Source organism: Drosophila takahashii, chromosome 3L (assembly GCF_030179915.1).
Source record: "Drosophila takahashii strain IR98-3 E-12201 chromosome 3L, DtakHiC1v2, whole genome shotgun sequence".
Lineage (NCBI taxonomy): Eukaryota > Metazoa > Arthropoda > Insecta > Diptera > Drosophilidae > Drosophila > Drosophila takahashii.
This window is the reverse complement of record NC_091680.1, coordinates 7,798,349-7,820,474: the sequence shown is the minus strand read 5'-3', so window position 1 is coordinate 7,820,474 and position 22,126 is coordinate 7,798,349. Positions and strand designations below refer to the sequence as shown.

Below are 22,126 nucleotides of genomic sequence, written 5' to 3'. Positions count from 1 at the left end.
TTTAAGGCAACATGTGAAGTGAAATGAAACGAAACGAAACAAGTGCATTATTTGCATTAAATTATGCATACGGCGAAGGTAAGCGAAGGTAAAGAGTGCCAAGGGGAAAGGAAAAGTGTCGGCAGCCGCGCGATTTCACACGCAGGTGGGTGGCGATGGGTTGTGAACGTTGTAAAGGGGGGGGGCGTGGGAAATTCAATGGGTGGTGTGGCGGCTTGGAGGGCCCCCACAAACAATACGAAAATAAAAAGCAGATCGCGTGAACAAGACCTCAGAGTCGGGATCTCGAGGGGCCTCCACAGCCAACGGCTCTCGAGTTGATGCGCAGAATTTGTGCAATTTAAATTGAAACTCAGCCGGAGGAGTCACTTATTCATGGCGACAGGTGAGTAAGGCGAAGGAGTAAAAGAGACAGGAAGGTCGAGCGGGCTGATAACGGAAATTAGATAAAAAAAACATTTGAGGAAAGCGAGATTTTAATAACAAATGAGGTTATAATTTCCGCTTTTACCGTGCTCATTGCCACAGAAGAGACGGAGTTGACACACGAAACTGAATTAAATATTTGAAACGAACTCGCTTTACTCAGCATGAAAGTATTTTAAAAATTTATAAGCTTGCAAAGTAGTGTACAGATTGCCAGCAAAAAATGCACTTTTACAATAATGATTTAGTAGTTCTAACTTTTGTTTAAGAATCTTATGTTGGTATGTTGTTTTTTATAATATTCTTAACATTAATTTGAAAAGGTAGTTTATGTAAAGATATCCCCTTTTATAATAACTTTTATAATACGGATTAAGAATTTTCAATTTAGGTTTAATAATCTTATTTTTATTTTACTTTAATATTCTTAATTTTAATTATGAATCGTAAGCTTGCAAAGTAGTTCAGGTACTACTAGCTAGAAAAAAATAAATTGCAAGTTAAATGTAAAGTAGTATAACTTAAAGTACCTAGTAATATGTTATTTTCTTCATGAATAAAATTTTGCTGCTCTGAACGATTTAAGTATGGTTTTATTTGTCATTAGGATTTTCATAATCCCATTTATTGGTTAATCCATTGGCAAGCATAAATTCTGTGAGCAACTGAAAGTTATGATACCCCATCCAGAGTACATAAAGCATAAAAATTCGCAATTTGTCATGCTCCGGACCGCCCAGTTGTGCCTTATCCTTATCCTTTCCTCTCCTTTTATGTCCAGCTGCATGACAATCAAATTAGTTTTGTTGCACATCCAAACCGCTTCCCTACATACATATGTTTACAAATCCCAGGGAGTCAAACAGTGAGCAGCATTCAGCGAGCAGACGGCCGGAGATGGGTGGCATCTGGTCCCTAAGCTGTTGCTTTTGTGGGCGACCAGAGACCGGAGACCATAGCCAGTACCGAACCAGTGAAGAACCACGGGGTGACCACTGGCTGTGGCTCCTTCGAGACTCGGCTAAGTTACAGCCAAAGGAAAAGCTGGAGCAAAAGAAATCGCTTGCCTTTTCCGAACGACCACAACAATGGCTGGCATGCAGCACATGCCATAAAATGCAATGGCCAGCCATGGCAACAAATGTCCTGCCCTTTTATCCTGACTTTCCCCTTCTGATTCTCCTCCTTCCTAAGGGGTTTCCTTACCATTCCTCTCCCTTACTTTCCTCGACTTTCATCCCCCTTCTGCTTTGCATAGTCAACTGATTTTGATGGCATTTTCGCACAGCTTAAAACAATTTGCCATAATGCTTTTACTGCGTAGCGATGTCGTGATGTCATCGCCAGGGGCACAAGATTGTGATGGCTAAAGCTGCTGCTGCTTCGTTACTTTTTGCTCGGAAAGCATTCGAAAGTGAGCATCAAGTCAAGTGATTTCAAGTGGCTGTACGTCAGCCCAAAAATATAAAAGTTATTAAGCATAGTTATGGTGATTACATTTTATTAACGATATTGCCCAGAGGAATATTTAAGGTTTTAAATAGTTTAATTTTTTTTAAGTTTACCTTTAATTATAAGAATATCCGGAGAAGTTTGGAAACCAACCAAATACCTTTATTCTCAATTATAATAAGGTAGTTCCGATTTTCTAGTTCAAAACTAAGTCGTGAAAAGTTTAAAGTGAATTTTAAATTTATCATGGTGAAAAAAAAAGTTACAAAACCTTTTTTATTTTAGTTTTTAACTGAGGAAAATCATATCTTAAAATATTTAAATTATTAAAAAATACAAATTAGACATAAACTGACATTGAAATCAGTTTAAATCCCTTTACAAACCCCATTGATTTGCAGGCGACTGAAAGAGGGTTTTCCTGACAGGGAGATTTAGCTTACGTTAAAATTCGACTGCAGCAGGAACTATCCCCAGTAGGGCCTCCATACCCACATCCGCTGTGATTACACTTAACTCCGCGAAAATTGAAACGGCTAGAGGGAATAAAACGGTTACGTCGTGGGCGCGCAATAAATGCTCGTAAAATAAAGTGAAATGGCTTTCTCTTGCTTTCTTGACGGCCACTGAAAATGCATTTCCGATAGCCATGTGTGTGCCTGTGTGTGTGTGAGTTTGGGGGCGTACTTTTGCACTCGTGTACGTGAGTGACCGTGTGAGGGCGTGACTCCTGGACTCCGGCAACATGCAACGCTAAAAGCCATGACCGTCGTGCTGCACGCAATCATCAGGAGTTCACGCCAAATCTGCAGCTACTTTTGTTTAAGAGTTAAAAGGTTCCGCTCCCCCGTTTTCCCGCTTTCCCGCTTTCCCATTTTCCGAGGGAAGGAACACGCATCGAACCAGGCAGATATAATAATAATAACGAGCCCTCTGCCTTCGCCGGTTTGTTAGTTTGGCTGTTTGCCGACTTTTGCAACTTTTGCCAACCGGCAGGAACTTTTGCCGTGTGGAAAATTCAATGGGGAATCGTCGGGCGTTGCCTCGTTGCCACGTTGCAAACTTATAAGCAGGTCAGTGCCGGCCAAATCAGTGGCAGCTAGCAAAGGAGAGATGATTTCAAAATGTGCTGAAAACTACTTAAGTCCGGGGCTTAAAAACTATGGGACGTTGGATGGGGGTGGAGTGGAAAAGGAAAGGTTTTGGATGGGCGGGTCAACTAGAGGAAACGGGACAGGAAACATCTACCAGCAGTTCGAACTCGCCACACAATAACATAGATATTTTATGGATTCCCTGCTAAATAAAGTTTTGATAAAGAGCTTTGTAGCACAGAAACTCTATTGTTGTACGGTCAAAGTGGCGATAAAATCCATACAAAAAGCCAGCGCAACATATTTCGGTGCACTATTTCTCCTAAGGCTTTTAAGAGCTCTTCTTTATTTGTGGAATTAAAATCAAACTGATAGCCATAGTAGAAGAAATCATATCAATTATATTTAATAATTCGGGATTAATATAATTAAAATACGATGAGAAAGAAAACCATAACAATAAGATGATTATTAGAAGAAATAAAAAATTAAATCGTGTCAAGCAACCGATTAGAAAAATACCTATTTTAGATTAAATGTCTGACAGCCCAAAACCATTTAATTTAATATTATTTGTTTAAAATAAAAAGTTCTAAAGGCATTAACCAATATTTTATATGCTAGCTTTCTGAATTCAATATAAACAACGTGATTTCTAAAATTAAATGAAATCAAATAAACTATCAAACAAAAATAAAGCTGATTATTATGCAAATTTGTTAGTCACCAACTAAAACGGAGGTCTGAAACTAGACCATTTGCGACCACTTCCAAACTTTCCACAGATAAGCGTGATGACAGTGAATAATAAAATGGAAAAGCTAGAACCAATGCTAGACGCCAAGCAAATGTCTGCGCCTCACGAATCACTAAAAATTTTAACAAAAGTTAAACTTCCGCTTCCTGGCTCCGCTGGCAACGGAAGTGAGTAAAGCTTTTCAACATTAAAAAGATGTAAAGGCCCCGCGACAGCGCCAAAAAGCTGAGAAAAAAAAAGCGAGCAAAGTGGCGGGTATGTTCAGCGGAAAATTGTGCAAAAATACTTATAGCTATGATGATGGCAGGCCATCGTGGGGGAGCATATAGATAAGCTGCGTAGATTTACCCAGGAACAGGAATGCCCCGACCTCCGAGCGAAATATGCCACGAATATTCAAAACATGCGCTTAAAAGTATGTATTTTCCAGCACATGGCATCAGCAAAAAATACGGAAAACCTGAAAAAAAAAAACAAATAGAAAACCTGAAGAGAAAGCCTCCGACAAAAATGTGCAGCATGCTTAGCGGGGCAGGCGAGTCACGTGCTGACCTCCTCGGAAGGATAAACTTTTTTGCACAAAACCAACCAGGTGGCATGTGGCTCACCAGGATGTTTGCATATCATTTGTGGGCAGGGCTTTCGAGGAACGTTCGCCGCAGTTAAGGCAAGCAAATTACAGCTGATGGACCAAAGAAGAAGCAAATCAGTCAACGGGAGTTTTATTTACTTCTAAGGAAACTACAGAATTTATTAAAGGTATTGAAAATATTAAGAAACATTTAAAAGCATTTTCTACGTGAAGAACACTAAATGAAACGTCGCAACAAAAATGATATATATTATTAAAATCTATAAAATTATACAATTTTGTTCTCTGTAGTGGCAAAAAATCATCCATAGAAAAAGCCAGCAAACAAATAAGTGCAGCAAAAGCAAATCGCCCAGAAAGATTCAATCAAACAAACAAGCCCAAAGGCATAGTTTTCGGTGGGTGGGGGGTGTGGGCTAAGGCGGTGGGGGGAAGGTCAACTGCCCCCCCCCCCTTCATCAAGCCAATGGCAGGCGAAGAAGTATAGAAAACTAAGTGAAAGATGGCAAAGTACTGCTAACAAAAGCTGCAAACGTGACAAAATTAGTGAACAATGGCCCGCAGTCTGCGGATGAGATGAAGGAACTGGCGACGGAAAAAAGATTGGTGGGCGGGGGCCATAGGGGTTCAGGGGCAGGAGGGGCTTGCGGGGGCTTGAGGGCCAGTACCTTATGAACTCTCCACAACGGCGGCAGGATGTGATCCTCAGCCACAGGCACACAACGACTAAATGTGGTCAACGATGGCGAACAAAAGGAAATGAGAAGAGGTAAAGCAGATGAGGCAGTAGCGACTAAAGGATACCTTAACTTTAAGGATTAGATTTAAAATGAATTAATAAACAATACTCTAACTATCTAATTTCATTTGAATATAAAATATTTTAGAAACCAACCACCACCGTAATACTTTAAATATTTTTTTTATTTTTTGGTTAATAAATAATTCAGCCCAAATCAATTTAAATTGAAGAACAAATCTACGAAAAATCTCTTTACCGTTTTTAAATAAAAAAAAAGAAGTTTATAATTTTTAAAACAGTATATTAGTTGAATATTTTATTTAAAATACATTTATCTTTATGTTTAATCATGAAAAAATAAATTTAAAGCTTGAAACTAGACCGGAATTGAATGATTTTCTGGTAAAAAAAAAGGTTATAGAATTTGAAATCAACTCTGTCTAATACTACCCTAATTCCTTGGTAATAAGCGGTATTAAAGCATAAAGACGCATCAGGCAAACAAAGGCGGACTAGTGAAAATGCACACATAATGGCCAGAACACACAATGCCAAGCTCCAGTGTGCGTGGATATGAATGTGCGTTTTCCGAAAGGCAGGGAAAATCTGCTGGCCGGAGGAAAAATTAGGGGAGATGGGGAAGGCGAGATTGACGAACGCCTCAGTCAACTGTCAACTGGCCATGGACAATTTGCGCCGTGGCAAATTAAAATCGAAACGAATCGAACTGAATCGCAGCTAAATGAAGCCAGAGCTAAATGTTTGACTTTCGATGACTCAATCGGGAGGGCGCAAATATTTGACGAGCCTTGAAGGCGAACTTAAAGGTGGCGTCGAAATAAAATGAAGGGAATACCATGCCAACGACGAGAACTGACTGCAGGCCAAATGCATTCCAGCTGCTCTCGGCTGGAATGAAAATGTTTGTCAGCCCAAGAGTTGTCTAACGAAAAAAAAATATATAAAAAAAGTAAAATGAAACTAAAAAGTAGGATGGGAGAACACTGCAAATGGTTGGCATAGCGCAAAAGTTGCTCAGCTAGTGGCACCTTCACTTGCTGTGACAAGGGAAAATCACAACACTAGAAAAATAGTTGAGCCAACTTTCAAGTAACATCAGAGTTCAGTTGAGGTGATGTTCCGGCCTCGTCCCCTGCGTTCCTTTCACCTTTCCTTGGCCCCCTAACTTTTCCCACGGCACTGACACAAGTATGTCAGGACATTAGAGGAGCGGAATGGTCGGGAATGGGCGGGGCCAGGACAGCACAGCACAGGCCCGGCCCGGCCAGGAAAATCCCGCTCGATACGGGGCACAAAATATTTCAGGCACGCACACAGCTCCGGCAAAATATGCATTAGAAAATGTCATAACATAAATTTAATAAACCATGGCAGCGACAGCCAATCTTTGGCTTCGGCTCTCAGTTTCAGCGTCAGTTTTAGCATTGGTTTATGCCAATGCACTGGGAGAAAATATTACTGATTTTAGAAAATTATTTAAAAAAAAGTGAAGTAAAAATATACAAAATAATCAAATCGATATGGTAAATGGTAAATTTATACGCACATCGTTTTTAGCATGCAATACTGGTAAAATGTATATTAAATAAGCTCATTTAGCCGATTTCTCTCTCTCCAAGGTTCTCTGACTTCGAAAAAGATATGGCGACTTCATTTACTTTGGTGCGAGCGAGATGAACAAATTCTCTTAATTCGAAATAGAGCGATATAGCACTTAATGTAAGGTGAGTGGGAGGAAGAAAAAGACATATTCAAAATTCGAATTGGCCCACTTCGAAAAGTTTGTTTTCTTCATCTAATAATAATGAAAATTCAATAAAAAATCTGATTTTTGTCTGTGTCCTATTCGCTCCTCTATATCTTGGCATGCTGCATGCAGACTCCACTAAGCCGGCGAAATATTGCGTATACGCAGCCCAGGCTGTGTGCTGACTTAGCAGCATATCTCGTTCGAAACGTATGCTTTATGATGTGCATGTCGGTACTGGTGAACCAAAACACACAGCTTTATGGAATACATAGCTTTTATAGATTTCACCCAGCACATTTGTCTTCCTTATCAGGGAGCCCAGAACGGCTCCCCTGCTCAAAGCCCATTTTGACGCCCATGTGTCGACGTAATCGCTCATGTCGTTTGGCACATGAATGATTAGATTCCAGGAGAGGAGTTGTTGGCCAATTTCAATGGCTCAATGCTGCAGAGCTCGGGCTCAGCTTGTCGGCCAATTGCTGCATAATTCGCACAAAACATACGTTCCATTTATGGCAGCTAATAGATATTTAATCATATGCCAGAACGTGAGTGCTCTGTGCGTCAAGTGAGTGGCCCGAGATTAGATTAGATTTATCGTATACCCAGCAGCAGGAAGCGCAAGGATGCAATGGCCCAGGAAATTACCATAGTCCTCGTAATAAGCTGTGAAATATTCACTAGTATTTGCCTGACCAACATTCTATTTAGATTTATGGAAATATATTTTATTTATTTATTTACCCCCCTGTATTTGTTGACCATTTCACATAAGCCAGTACAAATTGGCATTTTATTATCTGCGAGCAATTAAAAAAGTCATTAAATTATTCATTATCATTTTGCGTGTAATCTAGCACAAACTAGCACAAATTTATACACAAATTTATAATTTAAACAGAACATTTAGTTACTAAAAATTTATTGGCATGTTTTAAAAGTGCTTTGAAAGGTAATTTGTAAATGTATTAAAAATGCTTTGACATTAATCAAAATGTACTTGTTGCCTGCAAATTGATTAACATTTTCCGAGTGTTGAACGGTGCAAATAGGTCTTGGAAATGACATCCTCAGTCGACGGGGGGTATTGCTGACAAACTGCCCTATAAAAGCGGTTTATCGCAGCTCTGCTTTGTGCCTGGTCATGGCATTTTGTCAACTTAATTCTGGCACTGATTAGTTACCGATGACTGCGGCAGCTTTCCTTACATCTACGTCCCAGCCTGCTTTTCTTTTTTCTCAGCTTTTCCTTTGTGGGTGCGGTAAGGTAAACAAGATAAACGACCAAAGAATGTGGTGGTAAAGAGACAAAAAAAAAGAAAGAAAAAAACACAAAGGCCGTAGGTAAAATAGGCAAGCTGCTTTAAGCGAACTCTGAAAATTGCACTAAATTATTTCAATTAAGAAACTCTCGGCGCACAAAATCAACTTTCTCTTGAACGAAAAGGGGGGTGGGAAATAGAAAATGAAAATCTAATCAGCAAATTGTTGAAATAACAGCGAAAAAAACACAGAGCCCGATTACAAAGAGTGGAGGCATTGGGGAAACTAGAGGGTTGGAGGGTCATCTCAGGCAATGCCTGATACGGTTCACGATTCTACGGTCGGAATATATCGTTGGGTGCGGGTGCGGGTGTGGGTTTTCGTGTTCGTGTTCGTGTGATTATAAGCACTGCCGATAAGCGTGTTGATACACTCGCAATATCAGACCATCTGACGGTGAATGGAGCACGTATGTGTGCCTGGTCGGTTGACAGATGACGATGGTTCGGTCTCGAGAGCGGAAAACGAGTTAATCAATTGCCATTTGTCGAGGACTTGAAATAAATGCACATCTCATTGAGCGACAGGAGGAAGTTCAGCCAGGAGACAGCTGGCGAACAAAATGTTTGCTCAACAATGCTTTCGAATCGGAACCACAGTCGAACTTGTCTGCATTGAAAAGAGCTCAAAATCAATGGCTCTTAATATTACAACTTTATAGAATATCTGCTTTATGCCAAGCTATAACTTTTGTAGTAGACATTCCATAACCAAAATTCCTCTTGAACTGCAGAAAACACAAAAAAAAAAGCCTTTGGCTCTAACTGAAAATTTCTCCAAAAATATAAAATACATTTTTCTTATCAGTAACAAAATTTATTCGATTAAAAAAGTGGTTTGGCACAAAAGCCAACAAAAATAAAAAAATTATTTAAATATTTCTAGACTTACGAACTTTTATGACTAATTTATGTTTTTGTAAGTAACAAAAATTTTCTTTTTTTCAGATGGCCCACTCTAAATTACTTGAATAATTTAAGCAAATGGAAATTCGAGTTAAGGAAGTTGGACTGTATAAAATGTAATGCACACATGGCGTATGCAGAAATATGCAAAAGGGAACTTCACATTGCGTATACGCGGTGTTGGGCTGGCAACCAGGCAGATGGAAAGACAGTCAGTCAGTCGGCACACCGATAGATAGATATGTAGGGAGATAGGTAGGTAGAAAAATAGACCAAGAGGCAGGGCAGGAAAACAGACAAATACCCGTGCTAGAAATCAATCTCAGATAGACGGATGGATGGAGCAGCAATCGACATGTGAATTTTTGTGCAAATTGAAACACGCTTCTGATACGTGCAGGCAAATAAAATAGTTCACGGCGGACAGGGGAACTTGGGAAAAAGTGCAGAGAGAATACGGGGATTGGGCAAACAAACAAAGGGAACGCAAACAAATCTGTTACTGGAAAACACGCAATAAACTATGCAACGAGTGGAGAGCAAAGCTAGGCCAGCAACTGGCCGAGTGACCCTCGTAGCTCGTAACTCGTAGCTCGTAACTCGTAACTCTCGAAAGAATGGCAAACAAAGGTGTGCAATCGCCGTTCGACTCTGTAAACATTTCAATTATTCCGGTCTATAGATATTTTAACTTTAATGATATTTCCTACTTGGATTCTACAGCTATCTTAATTAATTTGACAAACACAATCTGCTTGCTTTTTAGAAATCTTTGCCATTAAGCACTGCAAGCCAGACGTTTCTTATCTTATGTCATAAAATTACTTTTGACATTATTCCGATTCGAACTTGAAGATTATTTCCGAGTTCTTGACGATTGTGAAATTCATGATTTCACTTATTTACCTTTAGCAATGAATATAAATATCAGACTTTTAATAACTTTATACAATGAAAATATTTCTAAAAATATACCTCGACTATCAAATACCCATTACTCAGCTAAATGAGTATGAGAGAAATGCAGACATGCAAACAGCAAAGGAAGCAGTCACTTAAAAGTGGCCCCATCTAGCGGAAATTCATTATTTGTTCATAACTTTTTACTAAATGGTCCGATTTTAAAATTTTTTTTTACATTTTGATAGATATTAATAAACAGAACAAAATGGCTTTTACACTTTTACTCTACGAGCTCTATAATCTTCCTCTTTCCCTTTAAAAGAAGATAACACGTTCGATTATATTAAGTAATTTAGATGACGTCTTTCCAATTTGTGTTATCAAGTGGAAACCTTTGCTAATAAGCCCCTACAAATTATATATATTTTATAATCACCATTCCTATGACGTGTTGAGATTAAAAATTAATCACCACTCATGCCAAATAAGCTGGTATACCCAGCAGTTTGCCGGGCAAACGAGAACGAGTAGATTGCATGCCTTGAAATTTTGAAGACCGCCTGTGTGCGTTGCATTTTTGCGGGTAGAAGGAAAAGGGGTGAGTGGGGACTCCCGGCTTGTGATTCATTCATTTCATTGGCCGGTCATTCAGGTACCACTTCAACCAGCCAACCAACCAACCATTCAACCATCCATCCATCCGTCAGTCGGGCAGTTTGGGGCTGTCGCAACGCTCGGGCCGCATTGCCATGGCCATGCATCAGAATGGCAGCCAAGCGTTTTGGGCCAAGTGTGGGGCTCGTAAAAAACCAGAAGCATCCTACGAATTTTGTTTTCATCTTCATCATTTTTTAGAGAGCGAAGCGCAGGGGGCCTGAATAGCTGAAGGGCGAAAGGTCGGAGTTCGGGCCGAATAACAACCAATTTATTTGGCCACGCTGCAAATTGTTACCCAACTCGCATCCGATCACCATCATCATCATCGTCATCGACATCATAGCCAGGTCCTGACCCACTGCTCCTGCTCCTGGCCAACCAGTCCTCGTCGTCATCATCAAAAATCGTTGATTGCAACAAAACAAATTGCATTTTAAGGAGATTACTTGTCGGACCGTCTGCTCTAGATGAATAGTCGAGTGCTCCTGCCATCGAGTGGGTTCTCCGATCCCTGACCATTCAAATCCCCCCGCCAATCAGTCCGTCCGCTCTCGGGTATTCGTATTCGTACTCGGTCATGTGTGCGGCGGAGTGGCCGATTTTTTAATAAATCATGGCGCATTAGTATTGGCTGCACAAAAAATGCATTTTTTTTAGCAGCGGGATTTCCGTAAATTGGCAAGCATCAATCGAGTGGCCAGAAGATTCCATCTCTTTTCAGGTCACATATTGTGAAACCTGATATGGATTACGAATGATGGTCGCACATCAATTAGAAGCAACTAAAATTGGTAATTTTCTAACCGAAATGGCAAGAAACAGTTTAAATAAACAAGGCATCCATCACTGTAATTTCCCTTTTGAATGCTTTAAACTAACATTGCGACAAATGAATAAATTTCTAAAATTGTTTAAACGGTTTAGACAAATCCATAAGCAATCCATCATATTCAACTTCATTCATCACACACTGAAGTTCTATAAAAATAAATTGCTTAACCAAAATTAAAAGGCCATTTGAAATGTATTGACAAAATGTAATAAAAATCGGACAGCACTCACTAAACAATATTACAACTTATATAACAAGTTAAAATAAAATTGCTGGCATCTTAAACAATTACCTTAAAAGCGGGACAACTGAGGACTTAACCTTGCAAATAATGTGCGTGGCAACTAAGTGTCCCCTTGGTGCAGTAAAATCGTTTGAATATGGCATTATGATCTGTGCTCAGGCTGTTTACAAAATGCCCGCCCGAGAGCCGCTGATAAAAACAAATCCACGCCCTCAGCTAAACGCATTCGCTTCGGGGAAAGCGAAAAAAGGAGGCCAATAAAAAGCCAGGAATGGTAAAAAATGCATGATTCAAGCCGTAAAAAAGCCAAAACGACCGGGACAGCCGTCGTCCTCGGGAAAAGGACAACGCGCAGAGGCGTACACATTTCCATGAGTCACCACCAGCTTGCTTTTTGGGGGCCAGTCGCTTTATCCACGCACGCGAAGGTAACACGAGCTAAAAAGCTAAAATCCAAAAAAATAAAATCAGCTTAGTTTGGGGTCCGAATCGAGAGTTGGAAGGGATTTTTTCTAGGAGGGTTGCATAAATTGGCAAAATAAATGCAAATGCCTGTGTGTGTGGCAGTGTGAATGTGGCCTAGTCGCGGACAACGCGGCGCATTAGTAATGTAATTTGATTTGATTTTTATGTTCTGGTGCTTGCGGCCAGCAGGCAGTCAGCAGCCGGCATTGAAATAGGCTTCATTCCGGCCATTTTACTCCGGGGGTAACAGGATTTTTATGTCCGCCTAATGGCCATAAACACACGAACACGAAATTATCGCAGCCGCCATGCTAATTGTGAACAAGTGATTAAGTTTAATTGCAGGAGAGATAAAAGTACAGCACTTGCCCCATATAAGTACGCATTTAAGCGTATCTACACAACAAAAAAACACCGGGATCGTTTTTACCATGTAATAATGGAAAAATTTATGTTAATTAATATCATTTTGCCAATTTAAACCTTTCGAAGATTCTCTGACTTCTAAAAAGAAAGCAATAAGCAATATGGCGACATAAACTTAATGAGAAGACCTAATTCTCTCAATTTAAAATAGAGCGGAATAGCGTTATTAAGTCAAAATTAATACCACATAATATCAAATTGATCATCATTTCATGTCAAATTTTTTTTTTGGTGTAAATGCAAAAGTATACATTATATGGAAAAACCACCGCAGCCATCAATCATGAATACTAAAAATATATGCCTGGCAGCAGCTAAGCGGCTTTGTTATGCAAATTTCCCAACTCTCTGTGGGGAAAATTGGAGTGTCAAGGGTTCGGGTCAGGGGTCAGGCTGCAATAAAAATTCACAAGTCAAAAGTCTGCAATTGGCAAACATTTCGAAAGCCACTTTGCAGTACGGATTAAATATCAGAGTGGCACAATGAGCAAAGTTATTGCAAAATATTTGTATGCAAGCACAAACATCTAGCTTTCAATTAAATGCATATAAATACGAAACGAACGCTTTAGTTTTGTTTTACTTGTGTCCCAGTAGTTATTTACAATTAAACTGGCCATGCATATTTCTAATTTATTTTTGCCAGCCATCCAGAATTGCTAAAATTGTGTGAATCAAAGTATTGTGTACATTTTGTTCGTTCGATGTGATTGCAGAAAATGAAAAATAATTTCGCAAAAACATAGAAAACTAAAACTGAACAATTGGTTGAAATTCTACTACTCTGACCCCCATCGATATCTCGATGGCGTGTGCAAATTGAAACTAATTAAAGCCGAGTAATGAATTTATATCCATCGCTCGGTCGGAGAGCTCTGCAATTGTTGAATGTGGTTTGGGAAGGTCCGGGATGGTTTTCAGTTGGTTTTCGGGAAAGCGGGAAAGCCTCCGAGCAGACAGATGGACAGACAGTCAGACAATCGCATTTCCAGTTGTTAAAGCGGTTTCGATTTCAATCGATTCGGGTCTTTGATTAATTGCATTGCAATTTGCAATTACAGTAAATTTAATAATTGCCACTCAATGCAATTCAGCATCAATTCGATGGGAACTCTATTACGCGCGGCGAAATGAACTTATTAAAATCGCCGAACAAAAGGAATACCTATGCGCTCTTCCATGTCGTGTTAAGTGCAGTTAATATGCATTAATTATCTGCTGGCAACAAAGATGCAAAATAAACGTAAATCAATTGAAAAATGCAGAGATCGGATGGTAAATAAAATATATAAAGAGTTGGTGATTGTTGAGCTCATTATTTGTGAAGTGGAATTTATTGCCGCGGACTTTCATAAAGCCTTTTAGTGGCTTTAGCATTGAAAAGATGAAAAGTGTTGATATAATGCTTTCGAAAGTTGGGTAAGTTATAGGCCCGCTATCACACAGTTTAATCTTGATACGATAAGAAAGAGAATATAAATTAAATTGTGAAATAGTGGTCTTAGTATTAAATATGAATTGGGCAAATATTTCGTGCACTTTCAGATTAAACTTTAGGTGAACCATTTTTTTTATATCGGAACCAGAATGGAAACGTGAAAATTATGCACAAAATTAAAAGATATTATCAAGCAAGTACCAAAGTTTACCTAATATATTTGCTATTGATAATAATGGGTGATATCTATAAAATGTTTACCAGCACCATTCAAGTTACTTTGTATGTGTACATAGCCTACTTGTGTTGAACTTACTCATCGCACATTATCGGCAATATCGCAAGTAAATAAATTCACACGATTCGCCGACACAGAAAGAGATAGAGTGATATAGATATAGGGAGTTTAGTTATAACTCTCAATGGAGCAAATACAAGTGGGCGGCATTTCGAAATACCTACTCCAAAAAGCGGGGCAGGGTCAGGGGTATGTTACACGACAATAGCAAATATGACTGAATAAAACTCACCTCGCTGCAGATTGTGTGTTTAATTTAAACGATGAGTTGCCAGCAGCAGAAACAGAAACATTGACCTCGGAACACTTTTCGACATTCGCCTTCGATGATGATTAAATACTCGTACGTTTTTCGATTACACGCGTTAATTTCACGGGAAATTTGGGTTTATTTTTTTTGTTACAGATTTACGGTTAAAAGAACGATAGGTTTTAAGAGTATTTAAAATAGAATGCACTGATCATTGGGTAGTTTTAACTTGTTTGTTGAGTTAATGTTATTGCTGTATTTGGATTAAAACTGTGCTGTTTTAATTGTTATAAAATAAAATTTACTACAAATCTGGGAAGATTTTTAAACTTTATAAAATTTGAATAAATTTTTAAATTTCCCTAAAATATTTTCATATTTTATTTTCTTGGGTTTCTTTTTTAGATGCACTTCTAGAACACTTGACTGAATTTACTGCGATTATTTTATAGTCTTTTCTGTACTTTAATTTCTGATAAATATTTACGATCGATTCTTGATCTGAATTCCGAATTTAATACCTTTTTGGGGGAACGACCTAAACAGCTGAACTCGCCGAAGGTGTAATAACATTTGAACGACCTACAAATACAGGCGGAATAAAAATGATTTAATTTAATGGGTTAGTCGCAGCGACTAAATGAAAAGCACCGAGATTGAGGTGTAAAATGAGGTAATTCCGAATTTAAAAGCCAGAGCTCAGGTAAAACATAAAAAAAGAAAAACAAAACAAAACAGGTTTTTTCCTGATGATAACATGATGGAACCAAAAAATAAGAGAGAAAAGGAAAAAGAGAGAAAAACCGGAAAGCTAGGGAAAAAAACAAAAAGCTAGTCCAGAAAGCGAAAAGCAGCCACTAACTGTATTCCTACAAAGCATATTTAAAGAAACCAACCCGAGCACATGTGGTTTATAAGGCGACAAACAAACATACGGACACATGCATCATCTGTTTGTAAAATATTCAATGGAATCCAGTCACGACCCGCCGACGCAAAGACAATTTGCAAAGTCAGTCTCGCAATCGCAAAGGCAAAACGGAAAAAGCAACGGGGAACCGCACAACAACAACAGAAAAAAACCATGTCCAAAAAACCAATCAAAAATAGTTGCACAAATTAATTTTAAACCGTTATGCGAAACGAAAATAAAACACGAAATGTAGGCATTATTGATATTTTTAAATTTTTGGCGTCACTGACACAATTCGCGCTCTCTCGCTCTCTTTTATTTGCCTTTTCTTTTGTTGCTTTGCATGTGTGTTTCCCTTTTTTTTATTGTTGTGTCTTGTTTGTTGCTTCTTTTCCGTGTCTCCTCTCTTTACGAATGAGAAACAATTACAAAATTCTCTGAATATTTCTTTTTTTATTGTCTGTGGAGAGCAAAGAAAAACAACAACAAAAGCCAACGCGCCTACACACACAGACACACACAAGCAAACACAATCTGACACACGCACACATACACTCGCACAGTTCAAATTAGTTGAGGCAACAACAATAAGCGATGACTATTGTTATTCAAACACGGGTGTTTCTTTCTATTCCTGCAAAAGCCACGCGACAATTGTTGTGCTGCGACTGCATTCAAAAGAATAAACCTTTAAAATCACTAGAAAACATTCAAATCAGCACAGTTTCGCGAAGCAAAGGCAATTACAAAACCAAACACTTGAGGGCGCCGCGACGCGTGCAAAAGAGACGGCAGACTAAAGACAAAGACAGCTGAGAATACGTGGAAGCGGCGATTTTCGATTTGTTTTGCTTTTGGTTTTGCCTTTGATCGTAGTTTAAAATCCTTATTTCATGAGAACTTTTAGCACACGGAATGTATGTCTAAAAATATATTAATAACAATAGTTGTTTTTCGAACGCAATTAGTAGCAAAAATCTCGTGTTATCTTTCCCGGCGATTTATCGAGTCCACCGATTTTTTTCTTGTCACATTGAATTTTTGTTACTTTTTTTTACATAAACTGGACTTGTATTTTACCAATGTTTTTCGTCTTTATATTTTTGAATGGCTAACGAAAAACAGCGCTCTTCCAAATTTAATTGAAATGCGCGCCTCCGATGCAAAAAATAGAATGAACCCGACGCAGTACTGAAATGAAAACAAACGGCGATAGTGTGTCCAAACTTGGGACTAGGTAAAAAAACCGGATGTCCGCTGTATGGTTTCTTAACAGGGCTCTGTAAAGCGGAAGGTTTTGGTATTGAGATAAGGTTACACTCTTTTAACCGATTATAGCCCTATGACACTACGTACTATTAACGCCTTTGTAATTATCATATTAAAATTTAATTTAATAATTAAATATTAGCTAGATATTTACAGCTCGTTTCTGAGCAACTCTAAGAAAATAACAACAGAAGCTGTGGTTTATATACCATTCATTTCTTATTGAATGGTTTTTATTTCTGTCTTTATCGCACAAACGTAAATTATATCATTTGTTACAAAAATTAAATAGATGAAAGCAACAATGCAGTGTCATAAAGCTATGCAGGAGATAACCGTTAACCGGTTCAATAAAGGTGGCAACATTGCTATCGGTTAAAGTGGCAACTACGAATGATAGCCGCCAAAACTTATAATTTTTGAAAAACAACTATTACTTTTAGATATGAATCATTTAATTTATTATGAAAATGAAAGAAGCTTAGTGTATTTATTCACAACCCTTTGTTTTAACTATTTGTAAACTGCTAGTTTTCTAAATATTTTCTTGATTTGGCTCTTTAAAAACTTTTAAAAAAGGCTATATAGCGTAGCTATTTTTACTTATTTAGCAGAAATAATTAGTTCTTAATTTTCTTAATAATTAGTTCTTAATTATATATGGAAGGCTATGTATAGCCAAGTTTACCATATTTTAATGTAAAAGGACTAAAATCACGGAATTCCTCTTAAGTATTCTTATAATGAAATTTTAAAATAAATCAATAACTCAAAGAAAATAAATTGTAATTAATACAATTTTCCCGCCAACTTTAAAGTGTGACCAGTCGAAGGTGCCGACAGTTCAAAGCGTGGTGGCATTTTAAGGGTAAAACCCGTGAGGGCACTCTGCAACTCAGCTGATCGATCAAACAAAAAATATTGATACACAGGAATTGAGGAAAAAAATGCTGTACATTTAGAAAGTGAAAGTACTTAGAAGCTCTCACGAAATGGACAAGAATCTGGATGAGGTGGGTATACATAGAGATTATCTTTAATCCCCTTGGATGGCTGATTGTTGTGTTTTAATCTGCTCGTTTCTAACACGCCCAATTTTTTCACCGCCCAGGTCAAAGGCACCGTGCAAAAGAAGTTCAATGAAATCCGTGCGGCGTTGCATATGCGGGAAAAGCTGCTCCTCCGGCAACTGGAGGTCATAGCGAATACCCGGCAGCAGCAGCAGTTGCTGAAGAAGTCCACCTGCGAAGTGGAGAGCCCCGAACAAAGTGGCGTGCGTTTTGTGCCCGGCGAAGGCGACGATGCGGAGGAGAAGCTACTGACCGCCATCCGGAGCTTCGGTCACTTCCTGCTGGACAACAGTGACATGCAGCTGGCGCTGCAGGATTACCGCACCACGGGCCTGAGGAACGAGGACTACATAGAGCCATTGGATGACCACGAGACCATGTACAAGTGCCTGCAGGATGGGCAAGTATCGTATCTCAATCTGGATGAAGAAGACGCCCCACCGGAGGCCATTGTGGTGGACTTTTCCCGCAATAGATCTCTGGTAGAAGACAATGCCAAGCGCTCGATTATCAACATCACCTTGCAAGAGGCCAAGGATCTGATAAAGAAGGCCAAGATCAAGCGGGAAACCTATGTGCCTCCGCTGAACCTCGAGGAACTGGACGACGAGCTGGAGTCTTCGATAGCCGAGGCCGTTTCCAGTTTGGGACGAGAAACCTCCGCAAAATCAAAGAGCAGCATTCAAGAACCACCGAAAACCAAAGGCCGCAAGCAGCGCTTCAAGCCAAAGATCACCATCAACAATTGCAATGGCACCATCAATCTGCGCAACATTGCCAGCCTGACCATCAATTGTGCCAGCGAGGAGGCGGTCAGTGCGGAGATTCCGTTGGCCAAGTCCGCTGATTCCAGCACCACCACCGAACCCTCGACGACCACCGCTTCCAGTTCGAACTACTCCAGCAATGCCAGCTCCCGTTCGCAGTCCAAAAAGCAGAAGGCAGCCAAGAAGCAGGAGAAGATTGACTCCGATTCCACGCCCACTCCTGGACAGAGTCAACGGCACGAGGAAACGGAGATCCACGACGTGACCTGCGACTTCTACAATCGCCTGCTCAACGAAATCAAGAAGAGCATGGTGGAGAAGCCGCGCAGGACATACCAGCAGGTGGCAGAGCCTGTTCAAGCTGCCGCAGCCGATTCCAGTTGCGATGCCAATTCGAATCCCAGGCAGGAGCCAGTTTTAACCACCACCAACACATCGGTTACGCAGAGCGAATCGGGACCACAACTGCAGCCGGGCAAGCGATTGATCCTCAAGAACTTTGAGAACCTCAAGATCATCCTGGAGGCAAACAGCGGCGATGAGGACTCATTCCATCCCGTCCAGATCGAACAGTGGCTGGCGGAGATTATCTCGGAGACGGATTTGGAGCCCATGCAGAACACGGATATCCTGGAGCACAGTCGCATTCACAGCAGCGAGACCCCCTAAAGATATTCCATCCTATTTATCCTTAATGCACTCAGTATTCTCTCTTCCTTAATTTGTTTTTAGTTTACATTTTAATCTTGGCTAGTTTTGATTTCTTAAAAGACATGTTTTTATATATTTATACAAACTAAGATTGGCGGAACTGGAGTTAAAGAAATTTTATATTGATCAAATGAAAAAATGTATTGATTTACATTGATTGAAAATGTTTAAGCAAAAAAGTTGTGAAAATTGTGCATGTGCAAACATAACTTTTTTAATCCCAATCCTTTTCCGCCAAGTTTTTAACTGAAAACAAAAACCTACCCTATTATTTTTATGTACTTAATGCATTTCATTTTGTGATTTTTATCCTTTCGTAAGACTTGAACTCGTACCAATTTAGCCAGTAAGCTCCAGGCAGTGTTCAGTGCTCACCGCAGCCCATTTGTAAATGCAATCAAAGAGTCCACATTAAAGTGTTAATTGCCATCACAAAATAAAAACAGCTTTCACTTGGGATGGCTTGTCAGTGGATCTACCGGTTCGACCGCTCGAATTTCGCCATGCAATTGAAATTCGGTTTGTACTGTGGCCCATTAGAATTCCAAATCCGGACGATTGATAAGACCATTAAAATATACATTCTAGTTTGTGTATGTATATTTGCGCGAATGAAGCGAGGCACTCTAAAAGCACTTGTAATGGTGATTGACGATTAGAGTGGACCTCTGGGCTAACTTGAAGGTGATTCATTTTATAGTAAAAACATTGATTATGAGTAAGTAGCTGATTTGTAAGTAAAGGCCTTAGTCTTATTTGAAAAGCTTAAACCATTAAAGGTTTTGGTCCCTAAATTTAAGTAAAAGTTCGTCTGTTTCGCGTACAAAAATGTATTACTTTAAAGTTTACACTCGTGTCTCTAATAGAGCCCTGCGTGAATCATTCTATTTTTGTTTTATCATAGTAGGTATGCCATGAAATTTCTGATTTGTTTAATTCAATTCTATGTGAAATTAATTGAATGTTTTTCTAATTCATTTCGAATTGAATTTTTTTGAATTTGCCAGATCTTTTTATAATTTCTTTTGAGAACAAAAAGCGAAAAATTTTTAACAAATCAATGTTAATTGCTTAAAAAATAAAATTCATGCAGATTTAATCACAAAATTATGGCCCTTTCTTCTTTAAAAGAAATTGTCGTTTGAATTATTTTGGAATTCATGCCATTCATTCATTCAATTCTATTAATCTCAAAATTCAAATTCATTCAATTCTATTAAACTCAAAATTCAAATTCATTCAATTCTATTAAACTCAAAATTCTAATCAATTCATTCATATAAAACAAAAAATTCAAAAAAAATTCATTGAATCCATTCATGCAGGGCTCTATAAATGTTTAAAAACTCATTCAAAACATATTTTAAATTATTGCACTATTAAATCTTCTATAAGCAATATAATTACCAAAATGTATATCTAAGAAGTCCACTCTAATCTACTTAAAAATGGTTTGAAGAAATCGAAGGTCCCACATTTGAGGTAGACAATTACTTGACCCTTCCGATAATGTCCAGCAGGAAGGGCGTGTAGTAGGTGATGATGCAATCCGCTCCAGCTCGTCGGAAGCCCTTCATGGCCTCCAGGACGGCCTCCTTGAGGTCGAAGGCTCCCGCCTGGGCAGCATGATACAGCATGGCGTACTCCCCGGACACCTGGTAAACGTACAGAGTGTGATACGGGTAGGAATCCTTGGTGGATCGCAGGATGTCCAGATAGGGCATGCCCGGCTTGACCATCAGCATGTCGGCTCCCTCGGCGACATCTCGCTGGATGGCTCTCATGGCCAAACTGCGGGATCCACTGGGCAGTTGATAGCACCTACGGTCGCCGAATTTCGGAGCGGATTGGGCTGCCTCCCGGAAGGGTCCGTAGAAATTGGAGGTAAATTTGGCCGAGTAGGCCAACAGGGAAACACTGTTCATTTCGGCATCGATGAGGGCCTGCTTAATGGCCTTCACCCGGTTGTCCATCATGTCCGAGGGCGCCACAATATGAGCACCCGCCTTGGCATAAGCCACCGCAATCTCGGCTATCCTCTTAATGCTCGGACCATTCTCCAGACCCGTCTCCCCGAGGAGACCGCAGTGGCCGTGCGAGGAGTACGGGCAAATGCAGACATCGCAGGCGATGAGGAGATCGGGAAACCATTCCCGAAGCTTCGGGAGAGCCAGAACCACTGGATTCTTGCCGGAATCCGCATTGGAAGCCTGCTCGTCCTTCAGTTCCGGCTCCACGACGCCAAAGAGAAGAACCGAGGACAATCCCTTGGCCACCAGTGGCTGCAGGTGCTCCCGCAGGCGGTTCAATCCGAATCTCGAGATTCCCGGCATGCTGGCTATCGGCTGGACATCCTCGTCGTTGCTCACAATGAACACCGGGTACATCAGATTGTGCGGCGCTATCTCACAGCCCGATTCCTGCAGCAGGCGCAGGGTGGCGTGGTGCATCCCACTGTGCAGTTTCCGCTCCATGGTGTCCGGTCAGCTCTGGATGAAAATCGAAAATCGAAACCAACGTAACAAGTGAAACTAACGTCCAAGTGCTCGTTGGGGTGGCATATTTAGTACCTCCATCTATTGTACCTTTTCCAACACTTTCATGGTGGGTACAAGATAGGGTGGTTCTCTGAAAATGTAATATAAAAAAATTCAAAAATATTTAGTCTTCAATTTGACGTGTTATTTAAAGATAAGAATACGCTGCGTATGAGTAATAAACATTATCTTACATTCATATACAGTTTAAATTCCATGTTAACATAAGAATACACTGCGTATGAGTAATATACATTATCTTACATTCATAAAAAGTTTAAATT

General features: G+C 39.6%; 3 protein-coding genes across 8 annotated transcripts in view; 1 reads left to right on the top strand and 2 right to left on the bottom strand.

Moving 5' to 3' along the window:
- The window catches only part of app (Palmitoyltransferase app), a 67,742-nt gene extending 51,033 nt beyond the window's left edge, over positions 1 to 16,709 (bottom strand). For 3 of the 6 annotated variants that reach the window (XM_017141610.3, XM_017141612.3, XM_070214709.1), the window contains exons 1-2: positions 16,569 to 16,709; positions 14,558 to 14,828 (exon numbers count right to left, since the gene is read on the bottom strand). The gene's annotated coding sequence lies outside the window, so the exon portion shown is untranslated. Of the gene's footprint in view, positions 1 to 14,557; positions 14,888 to 16,568 lie in introns of all 6 variants that reach the window. The other 3 variants (XM_070214712.1, XM_070214711.1, XM_070214710.1) reach the window with 3 other exon arrangements.
- Positions 16,710 to 17,613: 904 nt separating this feature from the next.
- Positions 17,614 to 19,726, top strand: LOC108057447 (uncharacterized). Its single transcript, XM_017141705.3, has 2 exons — positions 17,614 to 17,770; positions 17,869 to 19,726. The coding sequence occupies exons 1-2, from the start codon at positions 17,750 to 17,752 to the stop codon at positions 19,261 to 19,263; spliced, it is 1,416 nt and encodes a 471-aa protein (XP_016997194.2). The 5' UTR covers positions 17,614 to 17,749; the 3' UTR covers positions 19,264 to 19,726.
- A 936-nt stretch (positions 19,727 to 20,662) lies between these two features.
- On the bottom strand, positions 20,663 to 21,869 carry Pbgs (Porphobilinogen synthase). Its single transcript, XM_017141566.3, has one exon. It carries the CDS (start codon positions 21,777 to 21,779, stop codon positions 20,796 to 20,798), a length of 984 nt encoding a protein of 327 aa, XP_016997055.2. The 5' UTR covers positions 21,780 to 21,869; the 3' UTR covers positions 20,663 to 20,795.
- Positions 21,870 to 22,126: the final 257 nt, after the last annotated feature.

Excerpts from the sequence above, each read along its gene's own strand:
- LOC108057447 (XM_017141705.3), top strand. The coding sequence starts at position 17,750 with ATGGACAAGAATCTGGATGAG. Across the intron at positions 17,771-17,868 it reads TGGACAAGAATCTGGATGAG|GTCAAAGGCACCGTGCAAAA; the intron begins GTGGGTATACAT and ends TTCACCGCCCAG.
- Pbgs (XM_017141566.3), bottom strand. The coding sequence starts at position 21,779 with ATGGAGCGGAAACTGCACAGTGGGATGCACCACGCCACCCTGCGCCTG.